Here is a 27,667-nt window from a genome sequence, read left to right on the forward strand (position 1 = left end):
GAATCTAGACAAAACGGTCCTCATCATTATCATCAGCCTGACTATATCCACTGTAGGGCGAAGGCCTCTCCCATATATTTTTCTTTCAATTCCTTTTTCTGTGCTAGCTGCGTCCACTTGAACCCTGCGAGCTTCTTAACCTCATCCGCCCAGCTAACTTTCTGCCGCCCCCTGCTACGCTTTCCTTCAATTGAAATCCAGTTTGTTACAAAAAGGTAGTGTTTCGCAAACCCGGTGCGTAAGGTACTTTGTTACTTTCCCTTACCCTTGCATTCACAGTTCTTGCAATGGCGTGCTAGATGGTCCTAGGCAAGGCATGTTTCCTGGCTCATTCGTTAAAACATTGACAATCTTGCTCGATATAAAATCTGTCGCGTGTAAGGGGTATTTTTAGACAGGGCCTGCAACGTACTCGGGAAGCTTTTGTTTCGTAACTCGTGTTATACTGATGGCTACTTTTCATCCCGTTGACGCCAACGGAGAAATGCTGCTCAGCTGAATCAGTACCGAGGAAGCCACACTGATTCGTACCTCTTTTTTGATGCTGTAAGAAACTTGGTGAATGCGAGGTATCACACCCAACAGCTTTTTCTTAACATTCTCATTCTTCGGTTTGCTCCATTTAGCTTCTTTATTAAGCATCCACATGATGTGGTGACCTCACGGTGGGAATAACCTGCAGGACAGACGCGCTGTACTTGCTGGTTGAAGACTGTCTGTATTTAATGGCTGCGTTATTTTTCAAGGGCAGAATGGCAGATTGAGAATACGTTGGCACGGCTGCATTATTTTTCTAGGGCAGAATGGCAGATTGAGAATACGTTGGCACGTGTAACGGGCTTCGAGTATGCCTTTCTAGGCGGCAATTGGGCCTATTAGTTCTTGGATCATATGAACGAAACGTGTTGAGACGCATATTCGGTCTTCAGCTAGTGAAGGTACTCATGTCTACAGCCAGTATCGAAATCGTGGGTGCAAGTAAAGCCGCGGGACGATGATATAAGTATAGGCTAAAAAGTTTGTCACAACGTCCTCCAGGTTGTCTTCTCGGGTCAGGAAAGTAGCCAAAAATATTCAGCCACATATTCGAGGGCACGCACAACCTAAAATGTGGTAATCCTTGAATGGTAAACAGCGCCAAAGACAAACAGCAAAGCAGAAAACCACAAAACGAACGCTGCTCACGACTGAAAGTTTATTCAAAGGACGGGAAAGTTTATTCTATATATTGTGTTCCGTCGTTGAATAAACTTTCAGTTGTGAGCAGCGCCCATCTTGTGGTTCTCTGCTTTGGTGTTTGTCTCTTGCGATGGTTTCCATTCAGTATGTTTTACCACCTCGGCCGTTTGGCTAGAGTGGTAATCCTTGTTCGTCAGGATATCAAGCATTGCCAAATAAATACCACAGGGGACAGGTGCCATCGATGACCATATATAAATTCGAGATCAACAAAAAAAATGCACGAAAAGAGTACTTCCAACTATAGTTTACAGGTTGCTATAAAGCTAGTCCCGTTTATTATTTACAAAGTTTCTTTTTCAGCAACAATGGCTCGCAGGCGGACCTCAATTTTATGGGGTTTCCCAGTATAGAGTGGAAGGGGCCGCCACCATCGCGACTTTCGGCCCTCTTTCCGCGGCCTCACAGCCGGTCCGGGGAGCGCGAAGGCGAAGGGGAGGGGGGATTGGCAGCTCGCGGCGAGAGAGTACATGAGTATGTTTGCCACACTGCATAAGACAACGAAATGAAAACTGTCCACAATTGTATTCCTATTAACATTTCTACTAATCTACATATTAAAAATAAACAAATATAAAACTACTTTAACAGCAGCAGAATGATTTCATTTCAAAATATCCTCTTTGTACAAACATAAATTGATGTTAAAGGCGTTTCCCAATATAACCACACGTTTAACGTCCTTTCATCCAGTGCTTCGGGCTTTTAAGTGGTGTCAATCCAAAGGCGATGACAGAATTGCACCTGATCGGAATTCCCTAAGCTTCTGAAATTAAGCATTTCATGTCGAGACACTACAGATCCAAGAAACGTCATCCGTAATGTCAAGACATGGCATGAGCCGCCTTTATGAACAAAAACAGGTAAAAAAACTAACCTAATCGACATTTCTGGCTGAGGTTGCCTGGTTTCGCTGGCAGAATCAAAATGGAAATACGTAACATTCCCATCAGAATCACTTCTGTTTAATGGGTAGAAAAAGTCTACTACGAACAAAGCAGTTTCTCAGGCACATGTAAATATGTCGCACGTAATAACTAATATGGAAAACTAGATCCCATTACACACTCAGAATTAAGTTATATCAAATTTTTCAGTCCAATCTGCCTCATTGTTTTCGCAATATTAAATTTTTTAGAGCGTGATCCGTTCCTGAGGTTCAGGTCTCGATGCACGCGCACTACTCTGGAAGCTCGAACTTGTGGCATCAATGGCCAAAAGGAAAACCTAAGCTAGAAACAGAATGGACGCATGAAGCGCACATATTTTTATGGTCTTCAAAATTGAGGCGATTGCCGCCTCCCGCGAAGTCTTGGTGCGACCGCAGCCGCGCACGGTCTAGGAAGTCTTTGTGATCAGAAAGTCAGCCCACTTTCGCGACCAGAAGAAGTCACGGGTGCTGCCTGCTTCCTCCGACTGCCAACAGATGCCGCTCTCGTCACGTTTCCACGGACGACGCGCGTTTGAGTTGGCACGCAATTCCGTCCTTGCCTGGCGAAGTATTGTACTGCACTGCAAGCATTCCTTCAAAAATATGTTATGTTACCGTCACCTACCTTGTGCTAAAACGCGAGTTCACAATAAGGGAGCAAATGTAATTTCGAATTGCAGCGCTTGGCGGTCCAGTGCACTACAGAGTTTAGTTGGGGTGCAGATTAATATCATATATCATGTGACAGATCACTCTAAGTGTGAGTTCGTGGGGTAGTCGGTTTTGCATGGAGAAGGAACAGTGCAAAGGAGGGGACACAAAGACACGAGGAAGCACAAACACAAGGCCCTGTGTTTGTGTTTCCTCGGGTGTCTCTGAGTCCCGTCGTTTGCGCTGTTCCTTCACTAAGGTCACTCTAGCGTGTTTAAGATGAGCTCGTTGAAGGACATTTGCAGGTAGATGAACACGTGCAATATTCTTACCTTGACACCTAGATTCAATGACGCTAGGACCGCGAGAAACAAGTATTCCAAAACGTTTTTGTTCAAGCGGGGGAGGGGGGGGGAGGGGGGGTTGCTGCACTGATATAATTTAAGTTAAGGAAGTGATAAAGACAATTGTATATGCTGCTGTAGGCACGGCTTCGGAAAGTGCTAACGCGTCCTGGTGCTTTTTATGTTCTCTTCAGTCAGATAATTATATCTTTTTTTTTTTCAGTGTCAGGGCTTGGCGTCCTGATGCTTATTGGTTGGAAGATAGAAGTCATAAAGCGCAGACATTACAGAGTATATCTACAGCCAACTTTCGAGAATGAATGACTGTATACACTACTCGGAATTTTTTACGCACTGCCTAAAAACTGGACGCTCCACATGAAACGTTTATTGATAGCGTAAGTTACCGACATTCTATTGGAAATTAAGAAGAAGAAATGGACATGGGCAGGACATGTAGTACGAAGAGAGGATAACCGATGGTCGCTTAGGGTAACATACTCGATTCCAAGGGAAGGAAAGCGTAGCAGGGGGCGGCAGAAAGTTAGGTGGACGGATGAGATTAAGAAGTTCGCAGGGGTCAAGTGGATGCAGCTAGCACAGGACCGGGTTAAGTGGAGAAATATAGGAGAGGCTTTCGCCCTGCAGTGGGTATAGTTAGGCTGATGATGATGAACGTTGTATACGGCGCTATAGAATTTTGCTCGTATACGCCGGTTTCAGGGCAATCTATGACAAACCTTTTGGTTACATTTTTTATTCTACTTCATTCTCCGCAGTCTAGCAGTTCACAATATCAAATAGATAAAAGTACAACCGCCGCGTGCATCTCATTAAACATTACCTGACCATCCCATGTTTCACCAGTGCGGTGTTGACTCGTGACTAGTGAAGAATCTTTCCAGTGGCGTTATTTTCGCTTAAAACTTGGAAGTGCCCACTGCATGATTCATGGTGCGCCATAACAGATGGCAGAAATCCATATTGTCTTCGAAACATCGCAATCATTTTTTGCCGCTAGCAAACCGCTGGCCTGCGGCCCTATAGCACATACAGAACTTGTGTTCTTTGTTTATTGACGCTCAGTGTCGATGAGACGTGGTTTAACATATTCGTTGTCATGCAAGATGCAACGAGATGTATCTCGTATGATTCCAGTGGTCACTCGCATCTGATTTCATATTGTATTAGGTTGGTCTAGTCACCTTTGCGGCTTTATCTATAGATGTTTCTTCGCGGATATTCAATTAAGCTCTGGCAGATGCATTAGGCATTCGTAGTCAAAAACAAGCGAGCATGTTTACTGCTATCACTGCCACCGGTTTACATATTTCTTTTGCGGACGTAAGTCAGCCCCAAAAAGTAGTTGATTTCGGTGGGACTATGACTATGCCTATCTGTTCTTTTATTACCTTGGTATCTTCACCACCACGTGCAAATATGTCTCGAAAAAAAAAAAGAGGCTTAGCAGGTTGGACTTATACAGCTGGGGTCGTGTTCAGGGGGATAGGTTCTATGCTTGACTTGGAATCTGTAAAAGAGGCTTCTTTCATTTTCGGTCATCCCTCTGCACTGAAGAGAGAGGGAGAGACAGAGAGAGTAAACTATGGTTAAAGGAATTGCGTGGATGATTTCTTTAGTCCAGGATACCATTGGGTGGGACTACTTCCCAGACCCTGGTGAGCAGGCTGCGCTGCTCAGAGAGACCCCTGTGGGCCAGCTCCGCCTCCCACTCTGCTTGGCTGAGTTCTCCAGCTTTATATTTCTCTAATTGCTATTTGCAGTTCCATATGATATGCAGGATGTCCGAGACTTCCCCGCATGCAGTGCATGTGTTATTTTTGAATTTTTGCGGGCCAGATTTTCTGGTACTTTGCTAAGTTTGGGAATGCACTAGCCTGTATGTTCCTCCAGGCGACTGCCTCCTGTCTGCTGAGGCCTTTGTGTGGTTCTGCGTATCGTACAAAGTGCGCTTTCAGCGCAGAAATAGGCTTTATGCCCTATACCTACAAACCATTTCACGGGATATAAAACTGCGCTAACGACTTCCGCTTCGTTGCTGGCACGGCACAGAACCTGACAGCGCTCCCATTATTCCCCTGAAGTGATGCCGTTCAACTTCTGTTTTACTGCTTCTATTGGTGATCATTTGGATCGCTCTTAAAAATTTCCCGGAAAAATTAATATCTATTACCTGTCCACCACCATGCTTCGCATTTTCCGAACTCGGAAGGTTTCAGCAACGTGGGCAAGCATAGCATCCGGTACAGTTGAAAAAATGGCGGCACGTTAAGGTAGCCGTTCTTGTTTTGTGGCCGGCGGAGAAGTCGCGAGCGGTTCAAGAGCAGCCTGTGCAAGGCTGTTGCTTCTTTTATGGAGATTGAGGGTTTCTCTGGGGTTTGTATTTTTTCAGTTCCTTCACTTGTAAATTTTTTATTCGAAAACGGGTTTTGGTCTGTGCTACGGAAATGGAGAAATACTCCTTTATCTACAATTCGTGAATAATGAGCGCTATTTCAGGGTCCATATTCCGAGTTTGCTTCGCTACCAAAAGTGTCGCTATCCCCCCGACCTTGAGTCAGGGAGACCCAGAAATGAACCCAGATCTAAGAAAACGAGCCTCAATACACAATTTCTAAGCATTATCAGCGGGAAAAACAGGCTGTCTGTATATTTGTGCACCTGTGTTTCATGTCGTTCTTTGTTCATGCCCAAGTTTTATTTTATACGCGTAGCTTTGAATGGCCAAGTCAAAAAGTGATTTTTCGATTATTTTAATGCGCATGTCCTCTTTTTGGTAGTTTCGTGGCACAAGTAGCATAAAAAAGTCTAAATTTAAAAATTAACTGGGTTTCGGTATCTTGCTATCGGAATTCCCTTGTACCTTAAGATGCCGGTTGAGGTGACGATTCCGCTGGGTTCGTCTTTTAGTGGCATTCGACCTCTCCACACGGAAAGCAGTGTACTTTGAAGGCTCAGCTGGTCGCCAGGAATGGACAGGCGGCTAGAATATCGACCTCTACATCCGCTTAGTCATCCCCTTTTTGCAGGCATTCTATAATCGTACCGGTTTTGCAAGCCAACACGCTCTGGAAAACCAAATATGAAAGTTTCTTCGTAACGCCGCTTTAAAAATCCTCCCGCTGTTTTCTCTTCATGCGTATCCGCTACGAAAGGGTGCTCCTCAGGCACATCGCAGCTATGCCATTTTCCATGCGCGAAGAAAACCGTCGATCCTCACCCCTTTACAACATGACCTATTCTGGTCGCCCAGGCCGGGACTGCAGTTGCGCCTCCTAAGAGCTTTTCACTCCGTGCAACAGCATCACGGCTATGGTGCCACTGCAGTGTTTCTAAACGAAACGCGAACGTTTACTTGACCCAAGATGGTCGGTGGGATTGATTACAGTCAGGCCATGGTATTTCACACCTTCGTTTATAGAAAAACACCGCATAGTATTATGTGAACTTTCCTTCTGACAGGTCTGAGACAAGGATATTTGTGAGAGGTTGCCTTTATTACAACGGTGCATGGTAGCATACTTTATCCTGGTACAGACGTCTTTGGGCCTACCAATGTGTCTATAAACAGACCGCTTGTCGCCAGGCATGCCCTATTCCGCATGTAAGATTATGTACGACAAAAAGCATATACATGGCAAATGTTTAAAGCAACAAAAGCATAACAGTAGTGCAGACAGAAGCGAACAATGCATTACAATTCTTCGCGATATCTCTAAAATAAGTTGCTCGTTACTATGCATTTGAGCTGTAAATGGATGAGAAAAGACTCAAATTAAAAGGGATAACAGCATTCAGGTTGTGCGAAAAGCGATTTCGGCATGCAAATACTAAATGTATCCAAGATATGAATTTACAGGAAAGTTGGGGTAAATGTACGCCACTATACGTACCTTCTCAGGCCACCCGCTGAAGGATGACGCAATCGGCTTGCCGGTCACTCGTACTGAGAGACAGACGTCTGTCCCAAACAGTTAATTTTTACTGGACGGCCGAAGTGCAGAACATTGTCTTTTTTTTTCTTTGCGCGCTCTTTGAGTGCAGCTGTCGCTTTTGTTGGGACATCAGACCAATGCAGTAGAGCTTTAGTATGGTCGTCTTCATTTAAAAGCATGATGCAAGCCATAATTCTGATTTCATGTTGCCTAAACATTTTTCTTACCTACATTTCGTGGTCAAGAGCGTGTGCACATTTGGACTACGTTGCCTTTATGCAACTAAAACATTTGCTTTTTGTAACCTATAATATGCTGTGCTAGCTACGAACAGCATGAAATGAGGCATGTATACTCTAACCACCTTCGGGAAGCATATGAAGAGCGAGCGGTGGGCCTTTTCGCCCCTATATATTTGACGGAAAGCACGATTCCCGGAGTAAATATCTCACTGCTTCTAAATATATTTCCAGGGCCGTGCTACCGTGAAACAGCTTTGCTTGTTGCCCCTCCCCACAAGAGAAAAAGAACTTAGATGTTGCCTTCTGCATCAGCCTGGCGTACGATCCCCTCGAGAACTGGCATAAAAACGAAATATTGTCTGAAGAACCTACTACAGTGAAACTTCCCTTAAACGAACTTCAATGAGCCTCAGTAAACAGTCTATTAAAATGTATTAAAATGAAAGTGCACTAAATTGAAATAAGCGCGAGCAAGGTTGATTCTATTAGCATCAAAGAACATTGGGTGTCCGAATAATGTATAAACCTTTTGTAACTACGCTCATTTACAAGCAAAGAATGCAGTAACCACTTGCACCGCTTTCGAACTTAGTCCTGCAGTGTTCTTGAAATCGCTCAGTGTGTGCAAGCTCCCGTTAACCTTGTCCAGCACAACGGTCTGCTGGGCAGCGAAGGCCCTCATTTTCTCCAAGCAGATCACTGCTTCATCAAATCATGGTTAACTTACATGCGTACGTACGCCTTTTTTGAAGTTAAAAGCCCAACAGGGCTGATGCTCTCGTAATGACTGGCTGTGACTGTGGAGCCAACAAAGTGTGCATAGGCAGATATGGATTCGGCATTCTACAAGCTAATTTAGTTTTAAGCTAAATGACGGCCACTTATAGTCACGCGGTAATGGAATGTGGTTGTCAACGTAAAAATGTGCCACAAAAAGTGCGATCTGTGCATGTTGAAGTGCTGAATACGATGTGGAAGATATAGAATGATGCCGCAGAAAATGTTCGTAGTACTGAAATGAGCAATAACTGATTTCGTTAAAGTGAAGGTCGCCTGTAAAGCGTTCAGTAGATCTTCGGTGGGGGGATTTAATAACGTTCGTACAACTGAATACGTTGTTTAAGTGACTTCGTTCAAGTGGTATTCCACTGTATTCGGTGCAGCATGCATGCAATGACCCCAGCAACACTAAAATGTATTTTCAACCATCGATCACCGGTGATCGATGTGTAATGCGATGGTAAGGAAACATCTTTGGCAACATTAAAAGCTGAAAGAAGATTGCTACAACGCAGTTTCCAAATACACTGAGTCAAACATTGTGAGAGGAAAGCAGAGAAAATGTCATCTAAACATGGCATAATATGGCTGTCGCGGCTTTGATTTCTTTTAAACGGAATGGGTACTTTTTTTTCCTGTCTCATCCCAGAGTCGCACCAACGCTACTGTATATGCCTTGCTTGCAGGTCTACCGTGGAGCATTTTAGAACAGTGTCTTCAAGGGCATTAAAAGCAGTTGCAACATCACAAAATGATGATTGTCGTGGAATACGCATTGTTTGGAGTCTTGATGGCACTGAATCTCGGATTGGGCCTTTACTTTTCGTTACCCGGAAAGGGACGTTCCGGAAACACCCCGGTCGAGATGTTCCTTGGGAACAGAGCTCTGCGAGCACTCCCTCTGGCTGCGTCTGTGGTTGCCAGCCTGATTTCTTCGACCGGTTTGGTAGGCCTAACTGGGCACTTCTATGCGTACGGCTTCCACTTCACGTGGGTCTGCCTCAGCTTGGCTGCTGCTGCTCCAATAGCATCTTGGCTGTTCCTGCCAGTCTTGTACGAACTACGCGTGACATCAGTGTTCGAGGTAAGCGTCATTCGCACTCTTTGCTGTTACAGGCGACTGCAATACTAGATGGTGCTATAGAAAAATTGAAGTTGTCAGCTTTGGATCCAAATACATGCATTTCCAAGATACATGCATCTCCATGCACGTCTAATAAAAATTTTGCACTCTAGCAGAGTTTATCAGAGAAACGGAGGGTGCCTTAACAAAAACATTGTAAGCGCATAGCGTCTCGGCAGTCACCATACTGCACTGCTAGGTGCGTGTGAGTCTGTCGCCCATGAGCAAGCGTCGTGTCCAATTCATAACCGATTTTCACCACCGAGCGCACGTAATGAAACGCTGTATTTATGGTCATATTTATGAAGCATACAACCAATACCGAAACGTCTCGGGGATCGTCTGGTGCAGTGCATTTTCAATTGTGACACTTACAAGACTGCGCAAAAGGTGGCCTGAGCCTCTGCGAGGCTGCTGTCCATAACTCATATATTAATGAAATTGGTTCCGAGCAAAACTAACCGGTCGGGGCACTTACCCTAATGAAAAAAGCCGTATGAGTCACAATGAGCTCATACAGATTTTTCATAGTAAACTCATAAAAATTTTATTCGATCTCATATAATTCCCATAGGTTGAATGAGATTTGTATGAGATGATAAGAGATTTGTACGAGTTTAGCATGAGTTTAGTATAAGAAATTGTATGAGGGTATTGTGACTCAAAAGGTTTTTTTCATTAGGGATAGCCAAGAACCCATGCAGAAACAGGAGATTAAACTGCTCAGAATTTGTGATCCGGGCTTCGAACTCAGCTCTGCATGCCGGTATTTGCGCAGACTATGTAGGCCTACTCCCACACTACGAATTTCCAAACATGAATTTACATTTTCCAACTGAAACTCCCTTTTTAAAAAGGTGATGACAGATATTTATAACTGTGAATGAAGAGGGCAGGTTTGTCATGCAAAGATTCCCAACGCCTGACGCCCTCTTAAATTTCAAAAATAGCATTATGTTTTAGATGCAGGCCAAGGAGATTATGCAAACAACTAAACCTGAACAAACAGATGCACTGATTTGAGAACAGTGCGAAATCAGATTCCCAATGTAATGTGTAGTGAGAAAACTTACAATCCGGAGCGACCTTCTTCCGCACTATTTTCCTTTAGCGGAAGCCAGCAACAATACATTCCTTTCAATACTTCAGCAATCGCTCAGCATGCAATGCATTGATGTTTCATCTTGAGCCCAATGCCTGATTGACGTAATAAGGTATCAGAGGTAGTGCAACAAGACCTTCCTGTATTTTCAATAGGTATTAAAGACTTCTGCTGTGCGGTTCTTTGAAAGAAAGCATTTAATTTTATGGGCTGGTGAACTTTTGGGATTTTTAGGGAATTTACCTAAGAAGATACCAGGAGTAGAGAAAATTTGTCTGGGGTATCAAGTTGGGAAGAAATGAGTATAATATAACCAAGCCTCAATGGAGCTGTACAGTGTGCGGTACAGTGTGACTCCGTTGAAACACCAGCTGCCATGCAGTTTCGATGAACCAGAGTGGCATTACTGCCATGTCAGCACACCTTCTGTTACCCTGACAAAAGGAGTGTTGCGATCTTTGCAATCATAATGTGGTAAGAGACGTTCATTTATTTTAAGTGTTATTTTGTTGAAAAACCGTGTATAAATCGAAGCTACATCTAAAAATTATCCAGTGAAGGTCAGTGCCTCAGTGTCAACTAGTTCCTGAGTGCATTGCTTTTTTTTTTCTAGCGCAACAATTTCTGGTACTGGATCACTAACTGGCTTTCATCCATATCCTTCTCTTGAGACTGTCAGGAGCACCCCTCCACCCCCCCCCCTTCCCCCGAACGTGGGACCAGCATAGATAATGTCTTTGAGAAGATACCCTGTAAACGCTGTTAACTACAGATGAACTCCTCGATGACGAAAAGGTTCGTTTAAAAACTAAATGAGTTGTCTGTCCCAGGCAGACCTGAAAGCATATTATTTTAATCAAAGCGCCACACCTCTTGTTTAAATTCCACCGAATCAACTGTAACAGAGTTCGGCGACGTTTTATGACCAACGGCATTGATTTTTAGTCATAAATCGAACCTGCACCCTTTTTCTCCCATGAGCATATAATCCCTTTCCTGGGAGAATTTCTCCTAATTAGTCTTTTAAACCGAAAATACTAAAACCGGGTGGAAACTTCGCTTTTCAGTACCTTCGGCTCCGATTCAATTCGGTCATCTCAATTACCACCTGTGTTATCTACGTTCTACTCACGGTAAGCAATTGAAAGTATTGCCTGCATAACAATTATATTGATGTAAACCAGATTTTTGTCCCGTTAAACGGTTTATATAGCAGCATTCACACTGTCTTCAAGGAACCTGTTTATTTCTCTTACTTAGAAGGCAGCCTGGAGTTTCACATAAGTGAAAAACTTTGCATCCCTTTGTACTGATTTTTTTCCTGCAGTGTATCATATATTTCTGAAATTCAGCTCTGTAATTCAAGAAAAATAAAACTTTCACAAGGACACTTATGGAATTTAAAAGGAGGGCGAATTGAAGGTTAAATTCAAGGCTTGGACGTATTATTATCAGAAAGAAGGGTGTTACGGGCCGTTGACGACCAGCCAACACTAATATCACTACGTAATAATTTAAATTGCCGCGGATCAAATTGTAGTCAGTTACACAGTGCAAGGCTATTACTAAACATCGCGATTAATGCTGTGAGTAGATATCTTCAGGTACTGCGCTTCGTTGTTGCGACTTGTGGAAATAGCGACACCTCGAAGCAATATCTGTGATCAAGGCATTCATGAAAACGGTGTCTCCCGTACTATATGTATGCAGGCAGTATTGTTGAAATTATATAAATAAATAAATAAATAAATCTAAATATATATAAAGGAGCGAACAGTCTACGAGTTCGAGGCAAACGTTGGGTCCTTTTTTGTAATTTTTTATTGCTTATACTGTTGGAGTTGACAGGAATTATTCTTATGGGGATAATCAAAATAAGGAACAATAAATACAAAGCGGAAGGACAATAAACGCTTCAAGAGAGCACAAGAGCACAAAATTATTTCTTTGCATTATTGACAGCTATTTGCGCCCTTATTATTTTGCAGCAAAGCATCGGTGCCCTGACCATTTATGCAGCAAGCCTCACGATAGTGACAGGTAAGTTTAACCTGATACATGCTGTCCTGGCTAATCGAATTGCTCCTAGGACTAGTCTAATTTCAGTAACTCTTTCCCTAACAGACACCATATACGTCTGAGACGTTATTTCTAATCATAATCGGCAAAGAGCGCTGTCATAACGCTGCTTAATTATGCTAGAGACCCATGTTTACTGATTTCGGTCATTTTTTTGTTTTCCATACTTACATGCCAGCATTAAGATTTTCCAAACGGCGGCCATAATTCAACTTGCATCACTGTTTTCTTTTCGGCTTTCGTACGCTTCAGAACTTGTGGGGTAGCCAATCGCGCGCATTTATCGCTTCACCTCAATGTATTTCGTGTTTCCCGCAGCTCCTCGTTTACCAATTCATACGATCATTTATCGCCGTACTGAAGCACTCGCCATACAACCTGTCTAGCCAACTTGAAATAAATGCGGCCGTTATTATTGATACAGCGCCGAAACATGAACCGAAAAATCAGTTGTTACGAAATTCGAGTAAATATATTAGCTCGTTTTATTCTAACTAAAGATTCTAATGGTCGCCTGAGAAGCGATAGCAATTGTAACACGAACTGCACTTCGTCAGCTAGTATCTAATTGCATTACGCGCTCACAGTATAATTTTTCAAGGTGTGCAGATGACGGTTTTCGGCGTTTATATATAAGGAAAGAAGGCAGCTGTTGATTTTTGTTTCGCAGTCAAGTATTGAGACAGCGTCGGTGCAATGCGTTCAAAACAAATGGAAAATGACTAGAATCAAAAGAACCCAGTAGTGAAACGAACACATGGCCTTCGTGAAATTTACAAATGTTCGCAGCAAATAACTGCTGACAACTTGTTTAAAAAAAAAAAAAGACGTATAACTAGGACCGCTTCTCGAAGACATATCGGTCCACTGTTAAGAACTTCCGATTTCTATTTTCCTCGTTTTGCCACACCGGTGTCCTTCCTTAATAATAATAATTTTAAGTGTTAATAAAATAATTTTTAAGTGTTGTTTCAATGCTCATGAATAAGTAAATTTCATAAAACATCGAACTTAATAGCTTCTCTTTCATCCTTTTAGTGCCGACGAAAAGGCAGCAATCTAATATTTGGGGGTTTCTTGCGTCATGTGTGCCTTAGAAACACAAGTTGATTCCACGGCATCTAGGTTTTTCATTTTATTGAACACTTGTGTCTTAAAGGGATTCTCAATACTTTGAGCATTATGTATATTAACTGGACAGCGCTAGCTAGATGATTTATATTTGCAGAGAACAATAATTGAAAATGTTTCTTATTGTCTCGTCACTAAATTACATGTGCGTTTTAACATTCTTCATGGCATCTCATGCATACATGCTGAACATAGTCACTAACGTGTGCTTGAGCACTACCACACAAACTGACATTAACGTTCTTTCTAGGTTATAGAAAACAAAACAATACGAATCATCACTAATGCTAAACTTGACACCCGTACAGAACCAATATTTGATCAACTAAAGATACTACCTGTTCCCACCTTGTACAATTCTATTCTTACCGCACGCTACCGTTCCGGCATAGCGATAAATGACACATACCTTAAAATCCTACATCGGTAACACTACGAACAAAAGTATACAACACACGCAGCGCTGGCTCCTGGTAGTACTTCGCACCGGAACAAATTACGGACGACAAACTTTAAAATACTGCTTACCAATCACTCCTAACTCATAATATGCCTCCTCATTGAGACAGCAGATTGTGAAGGTTATCGATGTTTTGTTTTTCCTGATTTCCAATTCACGTGAATGTTCTCAATGTCTTGTATTCTTGGTTTCACTACTATGATCATCGTTGTTGCTCCTGCCAAATGTCTCTCTGTGGGGTGTAGGTCTCGTCAAGCCTGCAGGAGGCTTTTTGCCTACACCCGTAGCATCGTGTATCCGATGCTGAAATAAACTTCTGATTCTCATTCCTTTCTGTTGAAAAAGTATAAAATTATTTGTGCTGTAGTGGACGCTTTTTATGTAAAAAACCGCTTTTTAAGATTAAACGATTAATTTACTGTATGTCTAATGCACTACCTTTCACCTTCTGTCGAGTTTTTGATTTGTCAAATTGTCTGATAATTATAATACTGTTACTCGTGGACAGCTGACATAGCTTCACGACTCGAATGGGTGACGTTCGCTGCATTAGGAAAGTACTGGTTTGAAAGTAACGTTTGAAAAACCTTCTTAAATTACGGTCTTGATCCGAATTCGTTTACCTGCGTTAAAGTTCAATATTGTCAGGGCAGTTCGATCAGTAGGATTTCTTTAGAACAACCGTGTTGCTGTTTCATTCTTCATTACTTGTGTACTCACCATCAGTTTCCTTGTGTTCTTGTCTTATTCTCGTCTCCTATTGTTCACACGGCAATATATGGCCATGTGAATAATTTTCTTTGTGTATGAAACTCAAACGTGAGGACTAATTTAATCTGGGTGTCGTATTAGCACATTTTTCTTTCAAATCACTGCCACTATATTTAGCAGCATACAAATTTAACCTCGCCTTACCCGTTTCATAGCAGGAACTGTTCGGTATGCCGTCAGTCAGTGAAACATTCGAGTTACACTTAAACTTCATATCTAAGTGTTCGGCTCAACAGCTTTATTGGTATCCGTTTGCCGACTGCCTTCAGAACCTGGCTTCGAGTAGACGCACATTTCGTCTAGTTTATTCCGTAACTACAATTTTAGCATCGATTACCTCACTCACGCCTAGTAGTATATAATATAAAAAAGTACACTGTAAATACAATGGTACAATTAAATGTACATTTCCGTGTCACTAGCTCGCACACTCCAGAAAAGGTGCATGGAGTATTGAATCACACTTTTAATGGGTGCTATTCTTCTTGCAGCACCCATTCAAAGGGTGATTGAATAGTAAGATGCATCGTTTCTGCAGGGTGTGAGCTTATGAATGGGTGCAGTGCTGCTTTCTGCACAGATTAAAATGGTTCAGGGCTGCTTGCTGTACCCATTAAAAGGGTGTATTAGTACCTGCCCGCCCCGCTTCTAGTGGTTGTTTATTAGAGACACGGAAAAGGGGCTATTTTGTTAAAAGTGCGCCGTATATAAATAAAGCCACGATATCACTAATTAACTGATCCATAAGAATGTGCTTGCGAAGCATAAGGTATGCGCGTCGCGCTCGGAATACAGGAATGCTAGGCTCAATGCTAGGCGACTCTCGCATGTCAAACTAGGGGCTGGAAAAGACAGCTCTATACAACTCACTCATGTCACGAGGTGTCGCAAGATCACGCCATGCGCAGAGTAATCTGTGCAGGCCGTGCTGACGGCCAGCCGCGAGCGGCCAGGGACATGCTTCCAATTTTTGTGTCACAACACCTGCCACGAAAAGCCGCGGTGTCAGTTTTCTGGCATAACGGTTTTATTTTTCACACTAGCGTGTTAAAACTGCCAAACTTTCATAAATCCTACATTCCTACTCCTTACGAACTGTCGCATGTTAGCACAATATCTTTGCAGTGCAGTGAAGTGCAGTGATGGTGTATTGAGATGTGTGGAATGCATCAAACATTTCAAGCACATGAAACTCAGTTGAAAAGTGTTTCAGGAAGGGAAGTGTACGAGCAAGACTTTCAAGGCCTGTGTCCAACTGAAGTATGTGAAGTTTTGCTGTTTTTTAATGTGTCCGGTACAATTCTGTGTTGGTTGATTGTTGATTTATGTATAACAATTGTTGATTTATGTATCCATTTTTATGTTCGTGTAATTGCTAAAATATGTATAACAGCATCAGTATTGTATTTAGTCTATGTCATAAGTTCACTACAGTGTTGCAGTGTTTTGTTGTATTTATCTGTATAATTGATGACTCTTTTACTCATGAACAAACGCCGTTGATTGCACTGACCCGCTCCCTTGGTTGGGGGACGCTATGATGGTATACTCCTCCCTCTATTTCCCTCTTTTCATACCTCTACTGACCCTCCTCCTCTAATTTATTGTTTTTATTTTATAAAAGCCCTTGTGGTACTAGACAATTTTATTTATTTTTTATTTGAATTTTCTCACCCGCAATACATTAGGAGAGATTCAACTTAGGGTCTCAATCTACTCTGTCCTTACGAACTGTCGCATGTTAGCATCATCCCTAGAAATGTAACATTTCAATATATATATTTAGGCAAGTACCGAGGAAATACTGAATAACTTTTTTGTTTCTCTTGCAGTATTCGGAGCTCCTCTTATGTGGTGTAATATTGGAATAGGGTTGTGCGGAACGTTGTACACAGCACTGGTGAGTATTTTAAACCAGCTAGGTTTCGAACGCATTATACTGCAGCAGAAGCATCTAGGTGGCATCTAATAGCTAGGTGAGGACAGATTATTGCAGACCGCATTCATTTGCATTGCGCTTTATCCCTTCTCTAGCATCGAGGGTTATATCCTCATAAAACATTAAATGAATGTATAAAATTCGAAATACATATATTGCCACGTGCCCAGCGCCGCGCGGCTGCCGTGCTTGGTGCCGACAACGACGAAGGGTCCTCGTCTACATGTACCTTGACGGCTCCCTGTGGCTTGAGTCGTGACATTATACGTGTGTGTTTGTGTGTGTGTGTGTGTGTGTGTGTTTGTGTGTGTGTGTGTGTGTGTGTGTGCGTGCGTGCGTGTGTGTGTGTGTGTGTATGTGCGTGCGTGCGTGCGTGTGTGTGTGTGTGTGTGTGTGTATGTGCGTGCGTGCGTGCGTGCGTGCGTGTGTGTGTGTGTGTGTGTGTGTGTGTGTGTGTGTGTGTGTGTGTGTGTGTGTGTGTGTGTGTGTGTGTGTGTGTGTGTGTGTGTGTGTGTGTGTGTGTGTGTGTGTGTGTGTGTGTGTGTGTGTGTGTGTGTGTGTGTGTGTGTGTGTGTGTGTGTGTGTGTGTGTGTGTGTGTGTGTGTGTGTGTGTGTGTGTGTGTGTGTGTGTGTGTGTGTGTGTGTGTGTGTGTGCGCGCGTGCGTGTGTGTGTGTGACACGCAGACACACACACGCACACATGCAACGCACGCATTCTGCGGCCGTTACTCTCGACCTCAACAAATTAGGGTTCATATTGGTGTGATTTTTAGGGTTTTAAGTAAAGCTACACATGCTATGAGAATCTCCAGTGCAGCGCTCCGGTAATTTCGACCACCTCAGTTTTGTCTTTGTGTTTTTGTCTTGCAGTGATGCATAGTTCACGGACGCCATGTGATTGGCCTACACAGAAATACGTTTTCCATGCAGGAACCTACCTGCATCTTCGCGATCAATGAGCGAATCTCCTGGCATATGTACCACGGCTGCAGAGCAAAATGTACACGATAATTTGAGGCTCTCAGGATGAAAAACATTGAAGATGTTTAATGTTGCTCAGTTTAGTGCTACGGTCTAAAGCAATAGTCATCATCATCATCATCAGCCTGATTATACCCACTGCAGGGCGAAGGCCTCTCCCATATTTCTCCACTTAACTCGGTTCTGTGCTAGCTGCATCCACTTGACCCCTGCGAACTTCTTTATCTCATCCGCCCTCCTAACTTTCTGCCGCCCCCTGCTACTCTTTCCTTCCCTTGGAATCCAATTTGTTACCCTCAGCGACCATCGGTTATCCTCTCTTCGCACTACATGTCCTGCCCATGTCCATTCCTTCTTCTTAATTTCTACTAGAATGTCGGTAACTTGAGTTATTTCTCTGACCCACTCTGCACGCTTTCTATCTCTTAATGTTACCCCTACCATTTTTCGTTCCATAGCCCTCTAGGTTGTCCTTAACTTAAGTAGAACTCTCTTGGTTAGCCTCCACGTTTCAGCCCCATAGGTGAGTACAGGCAAGATGCAACTGTTGTATACTTTCTTCTTGAGCGATACCGGTAAGCTGCTAGTCATAATCTGCGAGTGCTTGCCAAATGCGCTCCATCCCAATCGTATTCTTCTTGTTATTTCCTTTTCGTGGTCCGAATCTGCGGTTACTACCTGTCCTAAGTAGACATGTTCGCCTACTACTTCCAGTATTTCGCTACCTAATGTAAACTGCTGTTCCTTCCCGAGGCTGTTGAATATTACCTTAGTCTTCTGCATATTGATTTTCAAGCCTACCTTTCTACTTTTCCTGTCTAGGTCATCAATCATTATTTGCAGTTCATCCCCCGAGTTGCTTAGCAAGGCAATGTCATCAGCAAATTGCAGATTACTGAGGTATTCTCCATCTACCCTTATCCCTAACTGCTCCCATTCCAAGTCTCTGAATACTTCCTCTAAACAAGCTGTGAATAGTACTGGGGAGATTGTGTCTCCTTGCCTAACACCTTTCTTTATGGGAATTTTGTTACTTTCTTTATGCAGAACTATGGTTGCTGTGCAGCCACTATATATATCTTCCAGCACTTTCACGTACGGCTCGTCGACCCCCTGATTTCGCAATGCCTGCATCACCGCCGAGGTTTCAACTGAGTCAAATGCTTTTTCGTAATCAATGAATGCTATGTATAAGGGCTGGTTATATTCCGAGCATTTTTCTATCACCTGATTGATGGTATGGATATGATCGATAGTAGAGTACCGTTTCCGAAACCCTGCTTGATCCTTTGCTTGATTGCAGTCTAAGGTTTTCCTGATTCTATTAGCGATTACCTTAGTAAATACCTTATACGTAACAGACAGTAAGCTGATTGGTCTGTAATTTTTAAGGTCCTTAGAGTCCCCTTTCTTGGTTCGGCATACTATTGCTTTAAAGCAATAGTATCCCGAAGTTAATATAGCAGATGTAAATGATGTCAAGTTTTTTGAAGCAGCAGAATCAAAAACAACGGGGACGCAGGAAGACACACACAGGACGAGTACACGTCGTTGTCTTCTCGCCAGCACCTGTCAGAGGCGTGCTCGGAGAAGAGGACCGTAATGCGTATGCAGTGATAGTTGTCCGAAGCCACGTAGATATGAAGCCTCAGTTCGGGATCCGAGGGTCCTGGAACGCTTTATTCTAAACTTCCCCTCCGATAGTGATAGCGCAGTTCTAGTTAGAAGCAGCGGCCATTTCGACGACGCAGGGGAATGTCGAGCATATAAGAAACCCCTGAATTAGGGCTTTCGCCCTAAAACAAGACAGGTATCGAAACATCCGCTAAAGCACTGAGGCACCCTTTCCAGCCGAGTTTGGTTTTACTTAGAACTACCTCTTCCTGTCGTTCTTTACAAAACTTACCACTACCGAAAAAGAAAAAGGTTAACTTCATAAACCTATTGGAATATCATGGGAAGTGTAGCAATTAAAAAGTGTGGAGGTATTTTGCTTTGGGCTAGTCTGTAAATATCCAATACTAGAATGTATATCAAATACCGAGATAAAATAGGTGCTTACCTGCACAGTGGGGACACATCTGCTAAAATACTACTTTTAAATAATGCGGAGAAATAATACCGATGAATTATTATTTTTTTTTTCTTGTAAAAAAAAAGGGTGGACTGAGAGCCGTAGTATGGACAGATTGCATGCAGCTCGTCTTCATCTTAATTGGACCCGCGACCATTATAGCAAAAATTATCTTCGATTGGAACAGTCCTGGAGCCTCTCCGCAACCTCTGTCAGACATTGATCTGCGTGCATATTTTGCAAAGTAAGTATTTTAAGACGCGCATTTTCTTTTTCACCAATTAATCCCTACTTCATAAATGAGGATATCAAAACCAGAAGAATACATTTCATGCAAGGCGCTACACATTCACTTGAGGTATATTTCCGTACAATTTGTTAGCGGCTTCGGCGCAGGAAGGACAAGTTGGAGATGTCAATACACTTTAAGAAATCTTCAATCATAACATTCACTGCGAACTATTTCTAAGTCCTCCCTTTTAGCATGCGAAGGCACCTCGTCCTTTCAAGGCATCACTGAAATTTTTGTGCAAAATTGTTTTACTAACTGCGTACCTCGCTGATGAAAGTTTATTAGGAGTATTATTGTTCAAATTATTGTACGAGAGCCAGTATGTCTATGTGTCGAATATTTCAGAGATGTACAAATGTACACGTAAAAACGCCGTCAGCCATCTTAAACACTGCATTGGTAACATAAGTGCCGTTTTGATAGCAAAGCTGTGGACAGTAAAGTTAAGAGAAGTGCATCAGCCGACCGATGATAATAGCAGCTTCTTTACACATGATATTAGAAATGTTTTTAACGTCACCACAGTGCTAGGGAATAAATTATGTTAAGGTAAATTAGTGTTTTCGAAATTGTCGTTTCTTGGATGTGGGTAGTGTAGTTTAATCTTAAGGTCTATATCGCTTTCCCTCATCAGTTCAAGCTAAACATTTGTTTAGCGAGTCGAAAAATTGGCTTAGAACAACTAGGATACGCCAGAGATACCGCATGCTGGTTGGAGCCTTAACACTATTGCGTGATGCCCTTAAAGGTGAAGCTGAATTGTTTTCTATTTGATCGATGGAAATAAATTCATATGTGCATATTACCCCATGAAATGAGTAAATTAAATTTCTTTCTGGTTCCATTTTGGTGTCTTTTTAATGCGAAAGCATTACTTGGCTATGTTCACAGATTTCTGTCCGCATTACATGTCCGCAAAATCGTGTGCAATTGAGAAGCGGTAGAGGATAATGAGTGGTGTCAATCGATGAAGGGGGGCGTATTGATATATTAACAAACATAATTAAGCCAATATGCTAATAAGTAAATAATTAGAATAAATGGTTCACAGGAAAAGAAAGGTGCTGTATCTGTCACACTTGTTCTGTGGACACCTGAACCGCGCCGTAATGGAAAGGAGAAGGTGGGATTGAAAGCGGAAAAAAAGAAAGGGGTGCCGTAGTGGATGTGACGTCACGCAACCGGAAGTAGAGCCGAAAAAGAGCATAGGAAGGGATTGGCTCACAATTTGAAAGTACCAAAGACTTAAATTGGTAAACAAGAAGTGAATTAATTTGACGTAGAGTATGTGACGTCACGCAACTGGAAGTGGAGCCGAAAAATGGTATATGAAGGGATTGGCGCCCGAAATGAAATTACCAAAGACTAAAATGTGTAAACAAGAAGGGAATTAAGCAACCAGAAGCAACCAACAGCAATATTCGTGCTTTCGCATTACTCCAATAGAGATTCTGCAGTGCTGCTTTTTTTTTCGCAATCGAACGGTGGCTGCGACGTCCAAGGTGGCGTTAGAAAGATGTTAGACAAGAAACAACTGTAATATAATACCTCGCAACTATTTTGCTGTTCATCCGCTCTTCATTAACATGCTGGATCGCGCGTTGCTGTTGACAAAGCTACTCGCAAAGTGTTATATGCCAAGTCTGTGAGTGGCGCGATTTAACTATAAGCCGTAAACAACAGCAAGCGACTTGCTGAGAAAATCGAAACAGCACAAGAAATTCCATCAGCAATTTTATTGGTCGTAGGCAGCCGCCATATGGCACTCGGTATATTCAAACGTCTCTTTAAAGTACAAAGAATAAACGTGCATATTTAAACGTGCAGTTTTATTACTTATACTATCATATATTTTACCCAGTGCAGCTGCCTACAACAGCTTTCTAGTTGTGAAGTTAATCGGAAACCGCCAATAATATGCTCCCCAAGGATCTTAATGTTTTAAAAGCGTATGTGCTTAACATACTGGAGCGTTTTCCGGAAATATCCTGTGCAGTAGGAATATCTTAAGCAATCAATCTTTAGCGTATCCAAATGGCTGAAAGGTGTATTGGTCGAAAGTTGTAGCAGCAACAATTGCAATAGCCATAATTACTTTTCCTACGCATAGATAACCTAATACTCCGCATTCCGTTTTCAAGTAATACTTTAGTTAGGCAAAGGCTATAGTAACAAATACATGTACCCATCAGTCGACAACCAATACTCTGCCAAACTCAACAGCAACAAAAGCCAGAAGCTTTTTCTACAGGCTTCCTTATCGAAAGGTGGTTAATTTAAGTCAGTTCGAAACGTAGGCCACACTGTGGAATACCCCAAGAATGCATTAGATATCAAAATGAACATGTGAACTGATAAAATATTAACTCTGCACTGTTTTCCTCTTTTTATGCACCAAGCTTGAAATTTGACATCACTCATGACGAGAATGTGTGGTCAGCTGTATCCTCAATTACGGTCGCCCTGTACCGAGTCGGCATGGACCAAGTCGTCGTCCAGAGATGCATGGCTTCAAGGACTCTCGCTAGTGCACGAAGGTTTGAAATATCGTATCCTCCATACAAGAATGCTTGTAATTGTGCTTCCTTTTTTTACCACGCTTTCATTCTCAAGATAATATAAGCCGTATTTAAAACCATTCCATAGTGAGCGTTCCAAATATTCAACTCGGGCGAAAGTTTACGACACTTCAATATTTCGGGCTAGACAATATAAGAGAGAATTTAGCGTTTATGACTATATTCTGCCTCTACGTTTAGTACGAAAGCGTGGTGATAACACACGCTACTTTCCAGAATTTACGTTCATTTTTGCTAGATAGTAATCTGAGTATACGTTTAACACTGAATTGCTATTATGATACTTTTTTCTGCCTTTTGTTACTAATGCCTTCTTTGCTTCGGTCTATAAATTGAGAAGGCATGCGAATAAATAGAAAATATATTAAGCATGGACCGTTAACGGACAGGACAGATAATTTCTCACGTAACCAGTTCCTCTATCCTGAGAACTTTTTGCCGTTATCGAAAGTACAAGTGTCATCTATACTCTTCAAAAGTATCTTGGCTCAATCTATCTCTTAAGATGGGGCATATAGTGGAGAGCTGAAGTTTTGTATGCTAAGGATGAGATTATCATCTATTAACATTGCCGGTTATCGGTACTTTGCTTCGACTGTTAGATCAAAATTAAGATCCCCACTAGACACTAGTGCAGCACTTTTCGAACAACATTGGCAGATGGTACATGCAACGTCTTTAGCCTAAAAATAAATTCTCTAAGTTATGACAAACGTTTAGGGCCACTAAAGTTAGGGGTGTTTTATACTAAAATAATTGCTTACTTTGTACATGTATTTGTATATACCAACGATTAGTCTCCAACGTGCATTTAAAGTAAGCACCGTACTCCGCACTTTCTTTCCTGTCCTATGTTACAGATATATCCAATTTTTTTTCTCACAGAACCACGTACATTGGGGCATTGCTCCTAAATGTTTTCAACCTTGTTCTACTTGCGATGGCGTTTGCCTTGGTACTGTGGTTCAGAGGATGCGACCCCCTGCTGGCGGGTGCTGTCAGAAGCTATGATCAGGTAAATGCACAGTACTGAATTTAGATTTCAAGGATGCTTATAAGCAAATAATATGCATGTTTGAGAAAAGTTATCTGGGAACAAGAAGGTATTTTGTCTTGTAAACTAAGTACAAGTTCGTCGCTATCATAAGACTACTGGATATGTACATGGTATAGAGAATGTATGGGCCAACTGCAAAGTTTCAAAGGCTTTATTACTATCGTCGGCAAACTCAGCAGGAAAAATCATAAATATTAGGAACAGGGCTTCAGGTGTGGACCAAAAATGGGTGGGGCAACATCAGAGCAGTATTAACGGGATACCGTTAATGGCTTTTCACACCGACTTCATTTCCCGATCCTAATTCGCTTGTACTCTCTCTTCATCAACATGTGCTCACGTGAGTCACGTCACGCATCAAAGCACAGGAGTGAGAATTCAAGCTTCCGGTTGAAAGCTCTCGCAGTTTCCTATTTTGCTGCATGTTCTCCGGATGGCGCTTCGAAACCTATCAAATGTTATGCCACGAGGGAAGTGAGTAAAATGAGCAGCCCCTCCACCCCCTCCCCCTCCTATACCCCTCCCCATCCTATGGGACATTGACATCTTCCTCTTCGCGGTCCCATTTTAGTCAGTCTTTTTGTTCACTTCTTTTCATTTTTTTTTTACTTCTCTCTCCTTTACACCTTGTCTTGTGCACCATTTATGGGGCCGACCAGTTTCAAAGGGTATGGTCCTCAGCATCATCACTATCAATAAGGTATATTAAGTTGTCGGCTCGACTCTCCAGCAGTTTAGTAATTTGGTGCATGATTACGAGATGGCGCGTACTCCCAAAATTCTTGCCTCTTTATCTCAAACATGCGGATTAGGAGGCCGTCGTAACTCTATTATGAGAAAGGATGCCCATCATAGATATAAAGCTTTTGCTTTAAACAAGGAGTACAAGCGTGCCGCCGTAGCCTCTTCTTCGAACATCTCCCCAGCTGCCGGTACATGTGTAGCTGGGGAGGAGGAGAAAACTTGCCCTGACGCGACATTTTAAATATTAAGGCGCAACCCTTTATTGCCTCATCGTTGTCGTCAGCAAAAGTGTCACGCCTTTGCGGCGGCTCTGATTGTTCAAGACGGGATGACGTCATGGAGGTCTCGACCAATCACAGAGCACCACTACAGTATGCGCGAATGCGTGCCTTATATAGCCATAGGTCAATCAGTGCTCAATTACTAATTGATGACTAATTAATCATACTAATTACTAATCAATGACAAATTGATAATTACCTGCTAATTAGTGACCGTTGTGCTAATATTTCCTCAATTACTAATTAATGTTGCGCACCCGGTCAAATCAACCACACAACAGTAAACGTAGAGCTGCGAAGGTACAAGGAACGCGATCTCGTCGCTGCCAAGCAGAATTCACTGAATGTGAAAGAGTAGTCGCTCGCTTTACTCGTACCAGCATTCATCGCTAAATGCGCAACAGTCGCATAGCAGAATGCAGCAATCACGCTTTCGCCTTTCATAACTTTAATCGCGAAAGTGTTCTCGAATTTTTAGTCGCCTATGAGGGCGCCACTGAGCTTCCAAAGAGCACATGTAGGTTTTAACTTAGGGCAGGTGCACTTGTAGATAGTCACGTTAATGCCGTGTTTAGCCATAGAAACTGGTTTATCCTGTTCAGTATGCGACAGGGTAGATGTGCTGTAGACGAATATATCCTGATTGTCCAGACAAGCCGGTTCATTCAACCCCGTGTAGAAACGTGATGCAGGTCCTGATACTCGTGATGGAAAACGGAGCAGCAAACACAGACAGAGGAACGACCGATACAAGACAAGCGCTCTGTCTCTGCGTTGCCTCGGTCCGAGTTTGCTTCACTGTTTTTCATATGAAGATGCATCAATACGCCCCGTTTCCTTCAGTGGTCCTATTAATCCAGTATCTCATTATTTTCCATTCCAGTATTTTGTTAAAACACATCTATGGCGACAAGTTGGCCAACCATTATGAAACAAACAATTAAACCTGAATTTCAAACACATTTCAGCGAACCGATGAACGTTCGGTTGAGTATCCTCCCATTCGGGAGATTTTGGGTTCGATGTCTAGTGCCTCCACACAAACTTTTTTTTTTTTTTAATATGAATACGGTTTCTACTGGCCAGGTGTTCGGTTCTTTGGCGGAAATGTTTCAAAAAATTCTCGGAGGAACTTCAGACCTCAATGTTCATTAGGATGAAAGCCTTTTTGTTATTATTATTGTTAATATTATGTGTTTATTATAACTATATTCAGTGGACTAACCATTGGTTGTAATGTGGCTACTGCTGGATTGGCTAAAGATCTGCCTCATTTGACACGTTCCTGCGGAAGCCACTCATGAGCCAAGAAAGGCTTTCGCCATAAATATAGGATCTGATCAGCCCACTCCCTCCTGTATTCAAAATTCATCCGTGGAAAACTAATCCACCTTGTGCGGTGAATATTTTTCTGGGCCTTATTCTTCTTGAAAGACAGCGACAAGAACGAATTTGCCACACCTTTCGCTCTAGACAAGGCCAGAACCTACACGCAGTATATACCCAGTATACAGAAAAAGGAAGCAGGAATTTGACAAAACTACCGTTTTTCTCTGTATTTCAACAGATCTTGCCCTTCTACATAAAGACCTACCTCGTCACCTTCCCGGGATTCACAGGACTTTTTCTCGCTGCAGTAGTAACTGCAGCGACAAGGTAATTATTATGAAAAAATAGTTTGGTTGGTTTAGTTTGTGGGGTTTAACGTCCCAAAGCGACTCAGGCTATGAGAGACGCCGTAGTGGAGGACTCCGGAAATTTCGACCACCCGGGGTTCTTTAACGTGCACTGACATCGCACACCATACGGGCGCCTTCCTTTTCGCCTCCATCGAAAAGCTGCCGCCGAAGCCGGGATTCGATACCACATCCTTCGGCACAGTAGTCGAGCGCCTTAACCACTGCGTCACCCCGGCGGGATATGAAAAAAAAAAATAGTCATCTTTGACCACACTTTAAGACAAAACTCCTGCCGCCGCTTAGTGTACTTTGTTGGGTGAGTCCTGAAGTGAAATGCTGGTAATGCATGGATGAGTTTTCCCTTTACTCTGTTTACCGAAGAAACCAATTTCCTTGTCCTTCACGGTGGTCGCCATCATCCATTCGACTTCGTGCACTGCATGACGAAGGTGGCGACACTTCATTTTCACAGCACACGGGCACCTTGCTTTTCGCCTCCATCGAAACTCTCGGCCTCGGCGGAGGCGAAAGACAAGGTGCCCGTGTTTTGCGTGATGTCAGTGCACGTTAAAGAACGCCAGGTTGTCGAAATTCTCGGAGTCCTCCACTACGGTGTCTCTAAAAGTCTGAGTAGCTTTGGGGCCTTAAACCCCACAAACCAACTAACCAACCAACTTTATTTTCTGTTATCACTTCGCTTCCGGGGCTGCTAGCGCTCGGCCCCTAAATTATCGTAATCTCTATACTCTACATGGCTTTCATGATGCCTGTGCAGTGATATCATATTACGTAATCCACTTTAGTAACAATAAGGGAAGCAGTTATCGCCCACGCAGGAATCTCCGGACAAATTATTTTCTTTTTCTCTTATTTTCAGCTGCAATATCTCTAACAGAATATGGTTTCTTCCTACTTCTTAAAGGTGCGCAGGAGACAACTCTGCATGTACAGGTTTTGTCAATTATAACAAATAAATATCTACCCATTCTGGTAGCGTCGGTGACAGCTCTAGAGAAAGGTATATATCGATTGATGAAAAACAATTATTTCCGGAAAACTGGGTCTGTCCGGGCAGGAGCCTCAGTTCAGGTCCCCCGTTCCGCTTTCTTTCCGCGGGGCCTATATAGTTCACCAGCTGCCGTCTTCCAAGTTAGGGCTGGCCAGCGCGGCCATCACTGCTTCGGTTTCGGGTGAGAACTACTGGCGCGGCTTTCTATTTCCAGCGAGCCCAT

General features: G+C 42.7%; 1 protein-coding gene across 3 annotated transcripts in view; it reads left to right on the top strand.

Moving 5' to 3' along the window:
- The window catches only part of LOC146208026 (sodium-coupled monocarboxylate transporter 2-like), a 76,419-nt gene that overhangs the window by 26,588 nt on the left and 22,164 nt on the right, over window positions 1-27,667 (top strand). For all 3 annotated transcript variants that reach the window (XM_084591708.1, XM_084591707.1, XM_084591709.1), the window contains 8 exons: window positions 8,830-9,227; window positions 11,436-11,501; window positions 12,357-12,408; window positions 16,642-16,709; window positions 19,890-20,047; window positions 22,495-22,632; window positions 23,560-23,689; window positions 26,324-26,412. In XM_084591708.1, coding sequence (XP_084447834.1) covers window positions 8,895-9,227; window positions 11,436-11,501; window positions 12,357-12,408; window positions 16,642-16,709; window positions 19,890-20,047; window positions 22,495-22,632; window positions 23,560-23,689; window positions 26,324-26,412 — 1,034 coding nt within the window. In that variant the 5' untranslated portion in view covers window positions 8,830-8,894. The remainder of the gene's footprint in view (window positions 1-8,829; window positions 9,228-11,435; window positions 11,502-12,356; window positions 12,409-16,641; window positions 16,710-19,889; window positions 20,048-22,494; window positions 22,633-23,559; window positions 23,690-26,323; window positions 26,413-27,667) is intronic.

Source organism: Amblyomma maculatum, chromosome 1, assembly GCF_055883805.1.
Source record: "Amblyomma maculatum isolate TAMU_Amacu chromosome 1, ASM5588380v1, whole genome shotgun sequence".
Classification (NCBI taxonomy): domain Eukaryota; kingdom Metazoa; phylum Arthropoda; class Arachnida; order Ixodida; family Ixodidae; genus Amblyomma; species Amblyomma maculatum.